At 38.4% G+C, this 13,600-nt stretch overlaps 1 protein-coding gene across 1 annotated transcript in view; it reads right to left on the bottom strand.

The window, feature by feature from the left end:
* URB2 (URB2 ribosome biogenesis homolog) overlaps positions 1-13,600 on the bottom strand; it is a 43,368-nt gene that overhangs the window by 17,676 nt on the left and 12,092 nt on the right. The window contains exons 5-6 of the mRNA XM_077149409.1: positions 2,044-2,204; positions 1,155-1,265 (exon numbers count right to left, since the gene is read on the bottom strand). Coding sequence (XP_077005524.1) covers positions 1,155-1,265; positions 2,044-2,204 — 272 coding nt within the window. The remainder of the gene's footprint in view (positions 1-1,154; positions 1,266-2,043; positions 2,205-13,600) is intronic.

Genomic DNA, 13,600 nt, shown 5'->3' with positions numbered 1-13,600 from the left:
AGAGTCCGCCTGTCTACTCAGATACTAATAAGCACCTCTGGTGAGGTCTTTTGGGGTCCCAAGGTCTTTAGAGTCCTGAGGTCTCACCCTGTCTCTCATAACACTCATCGTTTTCCAGGATATTCTGGCTGTGCCGACCTCCTGCTCTACCCTCTAAAGGTTACCTAAGCAGTTTCCATCCTGGTGTTTATATTAATCCAGACCTACCATGAACATCATGAGCACAGTTGTGCTGATGGGGGACCAACACAACTCCCACTTTCCCCCATGCAGCCCACACGCTTCTCCTTCTGATGCTCATTACACATATGAGGTAAAGATGATATATTTCATCTCCTAGTTCATCTACCCAGGAAAATGACAAAGCCACCAAAAAGAAAAACACTAGTGAATATTAAGTTTATTGTTTAGGATCTTTTGTCCTGAGAATACGCGAGTCCAGGGCAATTCTCTCAGGTAGCAAAGACTAGAATTAGAGCTAGACTTGGGGATAAATAGACATTGCTCTTAAGAACCCAAGTATAGGAATAATTATTTCATAAGCTTTGGAGGGCAAAAAACTGAGATAGTCCCAAAGTGAAGAAGGTTTTTGTTGTAGTGAAACAAGAAGTTGAATGGCTAATCTGTATATTCACAAGGTGCCAAAATTTGACCGCTGAGTAAGATAACAATAACCTCCTATCTGCAACATTAATATATTTTACAAAGACATTTTTTCGTCAATGTATCATAGCCCTTAAACACATACTCAAATAAAAGAATGAATGTACTAAACTGACCACATTTTGGGGAGACAAAGAAAGCCCCAGAATTTCTTCTCATCTTGCCTAATAACAGGCTGCCATAGCAGCCTCATCTTTACACAAGCTTCTCTTCACTATTCCTTTTCTATGCATCCAAATGCTGCTAAGTTCTTCTTTATACCAACTCGGCACCACAGTTTTACTGACAACCCTTAGTATGTTCTAAGGGACAAAAACAATAGGGCACACAAAATTAGCATCTTTCTTTACAGCCATCTTCAAGAAGTAAGCTCCAGGAATGCCCTGTGCATGCAATCAGAGAGCGGCCAAACCAAAAATTCTGACTTTTGTCCTTATAGGAAATGGCTACTAGAAACAGAGAGGGGTAATGTGACTCCAGAGGATACTTACAGTTAGAGCTGTGATGATCTGGGGGCATGCAAGCCAGAACAAAGTTGCTTTCTCACCACTTAATGGGCAGTTCAATAGCAACTTGATCAGTGTAATAGCTGACAAAATAGCCTGAGGCAAAAGGGGAAAAAAATGAGAAGTAACCAACTCTTTCTTAAGAAGAACTGTATCTTTAAAAGATGCCTGCTCACTGGTATTCTAGTGATAAATAGAACCCTGTTAGGATCCTGATGAGAGGGGCATGGATGAGGCTTGGTTTCCCTTAAATACCGAGGGTGATGCTCTTCATATCACCAAGCAGACAGGGAATAAGTGAAGAAGAGGAGCAGAACTATGGCAAAAGAACAGTTCCTTTAATAATGTCTCACTAAATAAAACATTAAAATATACAAGAACATTGAAATAAATGAAATGGGACAAATCATACAGTGATCTAATTGATAGAGAACCCATCTTAATAAGATACCAGCACCAAAAGGGATGTCAGCTATCACTTAACTGTGCAAAAACCTGCAACTTGCTAAATGATTCTCAGGGGTTGAGATTCAAGCAATGTGACAAAGTAAAGCAAAATTTTTCAAAAAGTATGATTGAAAAAGTTTTTACTAAAGAATAAACAGAATTTAACTTTTTTATGTGTTAATATTATGAGCATGAAGTATCTAGCATTTCATGAAATAAAGCATGTTTGTAATTTGAAATAGCCATCCTTATACTGTCCAGAGTCCCACAGATCTTTCCCTTCCACAAACTCTTTCTTTACTTAGTCTATATCTGTTTGATTTTTTCTGTTTGTTTAGTTTTAAAGGTGGCATCATCTCTGATGAATTTTTTCACTTGAGCCAACATCATTGTCATGCCTGCCATTCACAAGAGAAAGACTACCCACTTGTAGATCTGCTGTCCACATGTTCTTGACTTCTAATCCTTGAAGGATATACTGCATCACCATCCTAAAGTCTTCTGTCGATCCAACCTCTAACATGTGGGTAAACAAGTCTCCCAAATCAGGTTCAATATCATGAATTACCTGAATAGGAATGTCAGGATCTGGATGAAAAAAGAAAGCAAAACTGTTAAAATATGACAAAGGGAGCAAGTTAAATGATCTGTAATGTAGCCATATGATGAAAAACTGTGCAGTCATTAAAAATCACTATGTGGGTGCACGGGTAGTTTAGTGGTTAGAATGCCCGCCTTCCATGCGGGAGACCTGGGTTCGATTCCCGGACCATGCACCCCCCCCAAAAAAAACCAAAAAAAATCACACTGTTAGGGACATGGAAAATACTAAGTACTGAGTGAAAAAAGCAGGACATACAACATTTATACCATGATCCTAGTCTTATAAACATAGACAGTTGCATTTGCATGTATATGCACATACATAGTAAAAAGACTGACAAGGCCAAGCAACAATGTTATACAGTGATTAACTCTAGACCATAGGACTACAGATAACTGCTACTTTCCCTTTACACACTTTTCTATTTTTCTTATATTTTTTAATAAAATCAGGAGATGTACAATATATATCCAAAAGAATTGAAAATATGGACTCCAACAGATATTTGTACATCAGTGTTCACAGCAACACTATTCACAACAGTTAAAAGATGGACGCAACCCAAGCGCCCATCAACAGACGAGTGAATAACCAAAATGCAGTACAAACATACAATGGAATATTATTTAGCCATAAAAAAGGAATGAAATTTTGATACAACAACATGGATGAACCTTGAAGACATCATGCTGAATGAAATAAGCCAGACACAAAAGGAAATATTCTATGATTTCACTTATATGAAATTCCTGGAATAGGCAAATTCATAGAAACAAAAAGAGTACAGGTTATCAGAGGTGAGGAGGAGGACTGGGGAGTTACTGCTTAATGGGTAAAGAGTTTCTGTTGAGGGTGATGGAAAAGTTTTGGTAATAGATGGTGGTGACGGTAATACAGCATTGTGAATGTAATTAATAGCTCTAAATTGTACACATGAAAGTGTTTAAAATGGGAAATTCTGTGTTGTACATGTTATCACAATAAAATTAAAACAATAAGTTGGGAAGGATGGATGGGTGGAGTGGTATTTTTAAATAGATGAGAATACTGAACAATCTAAAGAATCCCAATTTTCTTTGGACACCATCCAATTCTGTTTCCCACTTCATACAGGAGAGCCTTCTAACATTTCCAGGGTCCTCCAGCCCAATGTTTCATGAAAAAGCCCAAAGTTAAGGCATTCAAGGCCCTCTGTAGTTGGATCCCAGGTTATTATACGAGACTAATATTTTAGCTCCCATCACACCATTCCACATTATCTCCTTATTTTCCAGCTTTGCTTACCAGTTATGGCATGGAGGGGTGGTGGGGGTGGGTAGGAGGGGTCTGTTCACACTCTTTAAGAGATAAGGATCTGAATTCAAGATGTAAGACCCTAGATTTATGACTTAACCTCTCTGAGCTTCATTGCCTCATCAGTAAAATGGGCATAGTAGCAAAAACTCATGTGGTTGCCAAATAAAAGAAAGGACAGACAGAGACTGACTTCCGGCCTGACAGCCTGAGGAGCTCCTCAGTGAATCTTGTAAAAACTATTTTAAAAAAACAACAACAACTATTTAAATTTTGTAAATAGTCCTAAGGCAAACAGTAGATAGAGATAAATCTATGAAAATTCAGTTTAAAAAAAAGGCAAGAATCTGTGGTATTTGAACAAAAACCACTCCCTCCCTCCCCCAATTCAGCAAAGACTCTATCCCGGACTCATGTACCAGGAACTTTGGGTTCCTTCTCCCCCCAGCTTCCAGATGGAGGGCTTCCTTCCAGTGGGAAGCAGGATGTCAGGGCTGCTCATCCTGCCCCCAGCTGCCTGGGGCTGGGGCTATGCCCCAGATGAGTGAAGCACACTCATATTAGGATCCTTATCACCCTCGCTCCAGCTCAGGAGGCAGAGCTCCATGCTAGGAAAGGCAAGCCAGGAAGCTGCTCCCCCTCCAGCAGCAGAAAGGGTATGTGACTCCACCCTTACCTTCCAGAGCCCAGGCCCAGGGATTTGCCTGGAGGGAGAAGCAGTCCCAAAGGGACAGGCTTCTTTTGCAATAGAGTTTGTAGAAGTTAAAGCCCAAATGGGAGGTTGTGGTCAAAGACCACTGGGAGGCTTCCAAGACACAGGATAGACTTTAGGCCCTGTAGTTTGCAGGAGGGAACCCATACTAAGATGGCTAGGTCAAATATCAAACACCCACCCCTGAAACTATTCCTTCAGATGAATCATAACTTGACTGGAAAAGTCCGTAGAACAATTAATACACCAAGGTGCTGCTGAGCAATCAGCTTAACAACTTAACAGCTGGGAATTGGTCAGGGAAAGAGTGGAGGCAAGCCCACCAGTACACTGTCATTCCATCATCCTGGGGTGATGGTGGGCATCCCCACATCTGTACCTCCCTGAGGAGCCACAGCCTGAGACTTAACTCTATGTAGGGGATGGGGAAAGGGGGAGACATATCTCGTGAAATAATCCAGGCAGTCACCAGACAAACAAATAACAAATCCCCAAAGGATGGAGGACAAGTTCCCAGAGTTGTCACAATATGTTATCCAAAAGTCCAGCTTCCAACAAAAATTTACTAGGCATGCAAAGAAAAAGGAAAGTATGACCCATATATTTGCAGGAATAAAGTAAGCAACAGAAACTGCCTGTGAGTGACAGATATCAGATTTACCAGAAAAAGATGTCAAAATAGTCATAAACATCTTCACAAAACTAAAGGAAAGCGTGGTTAAACAATAATGAAGAGATACTTATTTGTTAGTACACTATCTAATTCAACCTGTATGGTCAGTTTATTTAAAGAACATAATTACATGGAACCTACACTAGAAAATGAGATCTTGTTATTCTGAACAGGGTAATGTGATATTCCAATACATCCCAGAGTATTGTGGGCAGAAAATAAAAAGTATTTGCAATGTCTCCTTGAGGGACTGGGGGAAAAGGTAGCTATATTAAACTTCCCCACCTAGGGAAGACCAGATATTCTCACCAATTTAATAGGCCAAGCTCTCAATGTTGCGGCTTGCCCTTATGAAACCTATTCCTGCAAAGAAGAAGCTAAGGCTATTGATAATTATGCCTAAAAATCACCTCCAGAAAACCTCTTTTGTTGCCCAAATTTGGCCTCTCACTAAGCCAGATTTGCAAAAAAATCACTACCCTTCCCACCACGTGGGACATAACTGCCAGGGATATATGTCTCCCTGGAAATGTGGGACTCCCAGTGATGAGCCTGACCCTTGCATTATGGGATGGAAAAAGCCTTCTTGACCAAAAAGGGGAAAAGAAATGAAACAAAGTTTCAGTAGCTGAAAGATTTCAAACAGAGTCAAGAGGTCATTCTGGAGGTTACTCTTATACATTATATCAATACTGCTTTTTAGTTTTTAGTGAGTTAGAATAGCTAGAAGGAAATACTGAAACTGTTGAACTGTAGGGCCTTGAGTCTTCATGACGATTATATAACTTTATAGCTTTTATGGTATGACTGTGTGATTATGAAAACTTGTGACAAACACTCTTTTTACCCAGTATATGGACTGGATATGGACTTTTTATCCAGTATATGAGTAATAAAATAAAAATAAAAATAAAAAAGTAAGAATGGGGGATAAATTGCATGGTATGTTCTGGGTGTTCTTTTTTATTTTTTAATTTTTTTTTCTTGGAGTAATGAAAATGTTCTAAAATTAATGTGGTGATGAATCCACAACAATATGATGATGGTGTGAGCCACTGATTGTACACTTTGGATGATTATATGGTATGTAAATATATCTCAATAAAATTACATTAAAAAAAATTGCATCCAAAAAAGAATAAAGGTATGAGGACAATATTGCATCAAATGGATATTATCAATAAGGACAGAAATTATAAGAAAGAACCAAATGGAAAGTCCAGTGTTGAAAAGCAAAATAACAGAAATAAAAAAATTCACTAGGGGGCTCACCAGATTTGAACTGGTAAAGAAAGAACAAACATAATTGAAAATAAATCAATAACAATTATACAAGCCTTCGGAGAGGAAAAAATAATGAAGAAAACTGAAGAGGGCCAGAGAGCCTCAAAGAAAGGTGTGATACCTGTAAGTGCACCATTATGCACATAATAGAAGTATCAAAAGAAGAGGGAAAGGCACAGAAAAAAATTTTGAAGAAATAATGGCTGAAAATGGATTGAAAAATAACCCATACATCCTGGAAGCTCCACAAACAAAGCAAAGAAATCCTCAGACACATCATAGTTAAAATGCTGAAACTAAAAGACAAGGGGGAAATCTTGAAAGCACCAAGAGAAAAACAACTCATTACTTACAAAGATATGCCAATAAGTTAAGAACTAACTTCTAAGGAGAAACAACAGGGAACAGAAAGCAGTAGGATAATGTATTCAAAGAGTTCAAAGGAAAAACTATCACCCAAGAATGCTATATCCAACAAAGCTATATTTAGAAAATGAAGGTGAAATAGACATTCCCAGATACACAAACACTGAGTTAATTTGTTGTTAGCATACCTGCCTTACCAGAAATACTAAAAGTTCTTAAGACAGAAAACCTGATGGTAATTTGAATACATACACACACACACACAAACAGTAAAGGTAATTAGGCAAATATAAAAGTCAGTTTAAAAGCACATTTTTTCTCTTTTCTTCTCTTAACTGATTTAAAAAGCAATTGTATAAAATAAAATGTATATAATGTATTGTTGGGCCTGTAACAGAGAAATATAATATATGTATATTTGCTAATAACAGCACAAAGGAGATAGGTGGGAGAAAAGCTGTACTGGGGACTTCCGGAGAAGATGGCGGCTTAGTAAGACGCGCGGATCTTAGTTCCTCCTCCAGAACAGCTACTAGGGGAGTAGAAACGATACAGAACAGCTCCCAGAGCCACGAGAGAGATCAAAAAGACAGCGTACCCCATCCTGGAACGGCTGACTGGCTGAGAGAACCCGCTCCGGTGAGATCCCGGAGGGGCGCGGGCTTCACCGGGCGGGGCGACAAGCGGCCGGAGTTCCTCCCTTCCCCCTTCCCGGGCCGGCTGAGAGAATTGGACAGGCGGTCCCCTAAAGCCACGGCGGTTGGCGCCCACACTACGCGCAGCCCCCCGGACCAACTGAGAGAATTGGATCAGAAACCCCAGACCGCGGAGAACGGTGACGGGGGGGCCCCTTCCAAACACGTGACTCCCTGGGAATGGTGCACTTTCCCGGGCGGGCCGCAGCAGCTGGCACCCTCCCGCCACACTTGGCACCCCGGGCCAACTAGGAAATTCGGACGGGCACTCTCCCGGGCTGCGGTGGCCAGCGACCCGCCCCGCGTTCCGACCCAGGGCGGGCTGGCACTCTTCCAAGCCGCTTCAGCTGATGAACCTCCCCGATGGTGAGAGTTTTCCAAAGTTAAAGGACCCACAGTACCTTTTACTAGTGGGACCCGCAGACAAACGTGTGCCACGAGTGCCACCTACTGGGCAGGATAAGAAAAACAGAACCCAGAGATTTCACAGAAAAATCTTCCAAATTGTTGGGTCCAGCACCCAGGGAAATCTGACTAAATGCCCAGACGCCAGCAGAAGATAAAGGATCACGCTCAAAAAATTGAAAATATGTCCCAGTCAAAGGAACAAACCAATAGTTCAAATGAGATACAGGAGCTGAGACAACTAATGCTGAATATACGAACAGAAATGGAAAACCTCTTCAAAAACGAAATCGATAAATTGAGGGAGGACATGAAGAAGACATGGGCTGAACAAAAAGAAGAAATAGAAAAACTGAAAAAACAAATCACAGAACTTATAGAAGTGAAGGATAAAGTAGAAAAGATGGAAAAAACAATGGATACCTACAATGATAGATTTAAAGAGACAGAAGATAGAATTAGTGATTTGGAGGACAGAACATCTGAATTCCAAAAAGAAACAGAAACTATCGGGAAAAGAATGGAAAAATTTGAACAGGGTATCAGGGAACTCAAGGACAATATGAACCGCACAAATATATGTGTTGTGGGTGTCCCAGAAGGAGAAGAGAAGGGAAAAGGAGGAGAAAAACTAATGAAAGAAATTATCACTGAAAACTTCCCAACTCTTATGAAAGACCTAAAATTACAAATCCAAGAAGTGCAGCACACCCCAAAGAGATTAGACCCAAATAGGCATTCTCCAAGACACTTACTAGTTAGAATGTCGGAGGTCAAAGAGAAAGAGAGGATCTTGAAAGCAGCAAGAGAAAAACAATCCATCACATACAAGGGAAACCCAATAAGACTATGTGTAGATTTCTCAGCAGAAACCATGGAGGCTAGAAGACAGTGGGATGATATATTTAATTTACTAAAAGAGAAAAACTGCCAACCAAGACTCCTATATCCAGCAAAATTGTCCTTCAAAAATGAGGGAGAAATTAAAATATTCTCAGACAAAAAGTCACTGAGAGAATTTGTGACCAAGAGACCAGCTCGGCAAGAAATACTAAAGGGAGCACTAGAGTCAGATACAAAAAGACAGAAGAGAGAGGTATGGAGAAGAGGGTAGAAAGAAGGAAAGTCAGATATGATATATATAATACAAAAGGCAAAATGGTAGAGGAAAATATTATCCAAATAGTAATAACACTAAATGTTAATGGACTGAATTCCCCAATCAAAAGACATAGACTGGCAGAATAGATTAAAAAACAGGATCCTTCTATATGCTGTCTACAGGAAACACATCTTAGACCCAAAGATAAACATAGGTTGAAAGTGAAAGGTTGGGAAAAGATATTTCATGCAAATAACAACCAGAAAATAGCAGGAGTGGCTATACTAATATCCAACAAGTTAGACTTCAAATGTAAAACAGTTAAAAGAGACAAAGAAGGACACTATATACTAATAAAAGGAACAATTCAACAAGAAGACATAACAATCATAAATATCTACGCATCGAACCAGAATGCCCCAATATACGTAAGGAATACACTGCAAACACTGAAAAGGGAAATAGACTCATATACCATAATAGTTGGAGACTTCAATTCACCACTCTCATCAATGGACAGAACATCTAGACAGAGGATCAATAAAGAAATAGAGATTCTGAATATTACTATAAATGAGCTAGACTTAACAGACATTTATAGGACATTACATCCCACAACAGCAGGATACACCTTTTTCTCAAGTGCTCATGGATCATTCTCAAAGACAGACCATATGCTGGGTCATAAGGCAAGTCTTAACAAATTTAAAAAGATTGAAATCATACACAACACTTTCTCGGATCATAAAGGAATGAAGTTGGAAATCAATAATAGGCAGAGTGCCAGAAAATCCACAAATACGTGGAGACTCAACAACACACTCTTAAACGAGTGGGTCAAAGAGGAAATTGCAAGAGAAATTAGTAAATACCTCGAGGCGAATGAAAATGAAAACACAACTTATCAAAACTTATGGGACGCAGCAAAGGCAGTGCTAAGAGGGAAATTTATTGCCCTAAATGCCTATATCAGAAAAGAAGAAAAGGCAAAAATGCAGGAATTAACTGTCCACTTGGAAGAACTGGAGAAAGAACAGCAAACTAATCCCAAAGCAAGCAAAAGGAAAGAAATAACAAAGATCAGAGCAGAAATAAATGAAATTGAAAACATGAAAACAATAGAGAAAATCAATAAGACCAGAAGTTGGTTCTATGAGAAAATCAATAAGATTGATGGGCCCTTAGCAAGACTGACAAAAAGAAGAAGAGAGAGGATGCAAATAAATAAGATCAGAAATGGAAGAGGAGACATAACGACCGACCTCACAGAAATAAAGGAGGTAATAACAGGATACTATGAACAACTTTACGCTAATAAATACAACAATTTAGATGAAATGGACGGGTTCCTGGAAAGACATGAACAACCAACTTTGACTCAACAAGAAATAGATGACCTCAACAAACCAATCACAAGTAAAGAAATTGAATTAGTCATTCAAAAGCTTCCTAAAAAGAAAAGTCCAGGACCAGACGGCTTCACATGTGAATTCTACCAAACATTCCAGAAAGAATTAGTACCAACTCTCCTCAAACTCTTCAAAATAATCGAAGTGGAGGGAAAACTACCTAATTCATTCTATGAAGCCAACATCACCCTCATCCCAAAACCAGGCAAAAATATTACAAAAAAAGAAAACTACAGACCAATCTCTCTAATGAATATAGATGCAAAAATCCTCAATAAATTCTAGCAAATCGTATCCAACAACACATTAAAAGAATTATACATCATGACCAAGTAGGATTCATCCCAGGTATACAAGGATGGTTCAACATAAGAAAATCAATTAATGTAATACACCATATCAACAAATCAAAGCAGAAAAATCACATGATCATCTCAATTGATGCAGAGAAGGCATTTGACAAGATTCAACATCCTTTCCTGTTGAAAAACTTCAAAAGATAGGAATACAAGGGAACTTCCTTAAAATGATAGAGGGAATATATGAAAAACCCACAGCTAATATCATCCTCAATGGGGAAAAATTGAAAACTTTCCCCCTAAGATCAAGACAAGGATGTCCACTATCACCACTATTATTCAACATTGTGTTGGAGGTTCTAGCCAGAGCAATTAGACAACAAAAAGAAATACAAGGCATCAAAATTGGAAAGGAAGAGGTAAAACTATCACTGTTTGCAGAGGATATGATACTATAGGTCGAAAACCCGGAAAAATCCACAACAAAACTACTAGAGCTAATAAATGAGTACAGCAAAGTAGCAGGTTACAAGATCAACATTCAAAAATCTGTAGCATTTCTATACACGAGCAATGAACAAGCTGAGGGGGAAATCAAGAAACGAATCCCATTTACAATTGCAACTAAAAGAATAAAATACCTAGGAATAAATTTAACTAAAGAGACAAAATACCTATATAAAGAAAACTACAAAAAACTGTTAAAAGAAATCACAGAAGACCTAAACAGATAGAAGGGCATACCGTGTTCATGGATTGGAAGACTAAATATAGTTAAGATGTCAATCCTACCTAAATTGATTAACAGATTCAATGCAATACCAATCAAAATCCCAACAACTTATTTTTCAGAAATAGAAAAACCAATAAGCAAATTTATCTGGAAGGGCAGGGTGCCCCGAATTGCTAAAAACATCTTGAGGAAAAAACACAAAGCTGGAGGTCTCGCGCTGCCTGACTTTAAGGCATATTATGAAGCCACAGTGGTCAAAACAGCATGGTATTGGCATAAAGATAGATATATCGACCAATGGAATCAAATAGAGTGCTCAGATGTAGACCCTCTCATCTATGGACAGTTGATCTTTGATAAGGCAGTCAAGCCAACTCACCTGGGACAGAACAGTCTCTTAATAAATGGTGCCTAGAGAACTGGATATCCATATGCAAAAGAATGAAAGAAGACCCATATCTCACACCCTATACAAAAGTTAACTCAAAATGGATCAAAGATCTAAACATTAGGTCTAAGACCATAAAACAGTTAGAGGAAAACATTGGGAGATATCTTATGAAACTTACAATTGGAGGCGGTTTTATGGACCTTAAACCTAAAGCAAGAGCACTGAAGAAGGAAATAAATAAATGGGAGCTCCTCAAAATTAAACACTTTTGTGCATCAAAGAACTTCATCAAGAAAGTAGAAAGACAGCCTACACAATGGGAGACAATATTTGGAAATGACATATCAGATAAAGGTCTAGTATCCAGAATTTATAAAGAGATTGTTCAACTCAACAACAAAAAGACAGCCAACCCAATTACAAAATGGGAAAAAGACTTGAACAGACACCTACTAGAAGAGGAAATACAAATGGCCAAGAGGCACATGAAGAGATGCTCAATGTCCCTGGCCATTAGAGAAATGCAAATCAAAACCACAATGAGATATCATCTCACACCCACCAGAATGGCCATTATCAACAAAACAGAAAATGACAAGTGCTGGAGAGGATGCGGAGAAAGAGGCACACTTATCCACTGTTGGTGGGAATGTCAAATGGTGCAACCACTGTGGAAGGCAGTTTGGCGGTTCCTCAAAAAGCTGAATATAGAATTGCCATACGACCCAGCAATACTATTGCTAGGTATCTACTCAAAGGACTTAAGGGCAAAGACACAAACGGACATTTGCACACCAATGTTTATAGCAGCGTTATTTACAATTGCAAAGAGATGGAAACAGCCAAAATGTCCATCAACAGACGAGTGGGTAAACAAACTGTGGTATATACATACGATGGAACATTATGCAGCTTTAAGACAGGATAAACTTATGAAGCATGTAATAATATGGATGGACCTAGAGAACATTATGCTGAGTGAGTCTAGCCAAAAACTAAAAGACAAATACTGTATGGTCCCACTGATGTGAACCGACATTCGAGAATAAACTTGGAATATGTCATTGGTAACAGAGTCCAGCAGGAGTTAGAAACAGGGTAAGATAATCGGTAATTGGAGGTGAAGGGATACAGACTGTGCAACAGAACTAGATACAAAAACTCAAAAATGGACAGCACAATAATACCTAATTGTAAAGTAATCATGTTAAAACACTGAATGAAGCTGCATCTGAGCTATAGGTTTTTTTTTTTGTTGTTGTTGTTGTTTTTTTTTGTTTTTGTCTGTCTGGTTGTTTTTTTTTTTGTTTTTTTTTTTTTTTTTACTATTATTACTTTTATTTTTTCCCTATATTACATTCTATATCTTTTTCTGTTGTGTTGCTAGTTCTTCTAAACCGATGCAAATGTACTAAGAAACGATGATCATGCATCTATGTGATGATGTTAAGAATTACTGATTGCATATGTAGAATTGTATGATTTCTAAATGTTGGGTTAATTTCTTTTTTTTCTTTTTTTCCGTTAATTAATAATAAAAAAAAATAGACAAAAGACTAAAATAGACATCTCTCAAAAAAAGATATACAGATGGCCAGAAAGCACATGAAAATATGCTCAACATCATTATCCATCAGAGAAATGTAAGTCAAAAGCACAATGAGATACCAGTTCACACCCACTAGAATGGTTACTATATAAAAAACAAAAGCAGAAAATTACAAGTGTTGTAGAGGATGCTGAGAAATAGGAACATTCATTTATTGTTGGTGGGAATGTAAAATGGTGCAGCTACTTTGGAAAACAACTGGGTGGTTCCTCAAAAAGCTAAGTATAGAATCACTATATGACATGGAAATCCCTCTTCTGGGTATATGACCCAAGGAGATATTTTGCACACTGATATCCGTAGCAGCATTATTCACAATTGCCAAAAGATGGATGCAACCCAAGTGTCCATCAAGAGAAGAATGGATAAACAAAATGTCATCTGTACATACAGTGGAATATTGTTCAGC

This window comes from Tamandua tetradactyla, chromosome 2, assembly GCF_023851605.1.
Source record: "Tamandua tetradactyla isolate mTamTet1 chromosome 2, mTamTet1.pri, whole genome shotgun sequence".
Lineage (NCBI taxonomy): Eukaryota > Metazoa > Chordata > Mammalia > Pilosa > Myrmecophagidae > Tamandua > Tamandua tetradactyla.
Note: the sequence above shows the minus strand (reverse complement) of the source record. Positions and strands in the feature narration are given on the sequence as shown.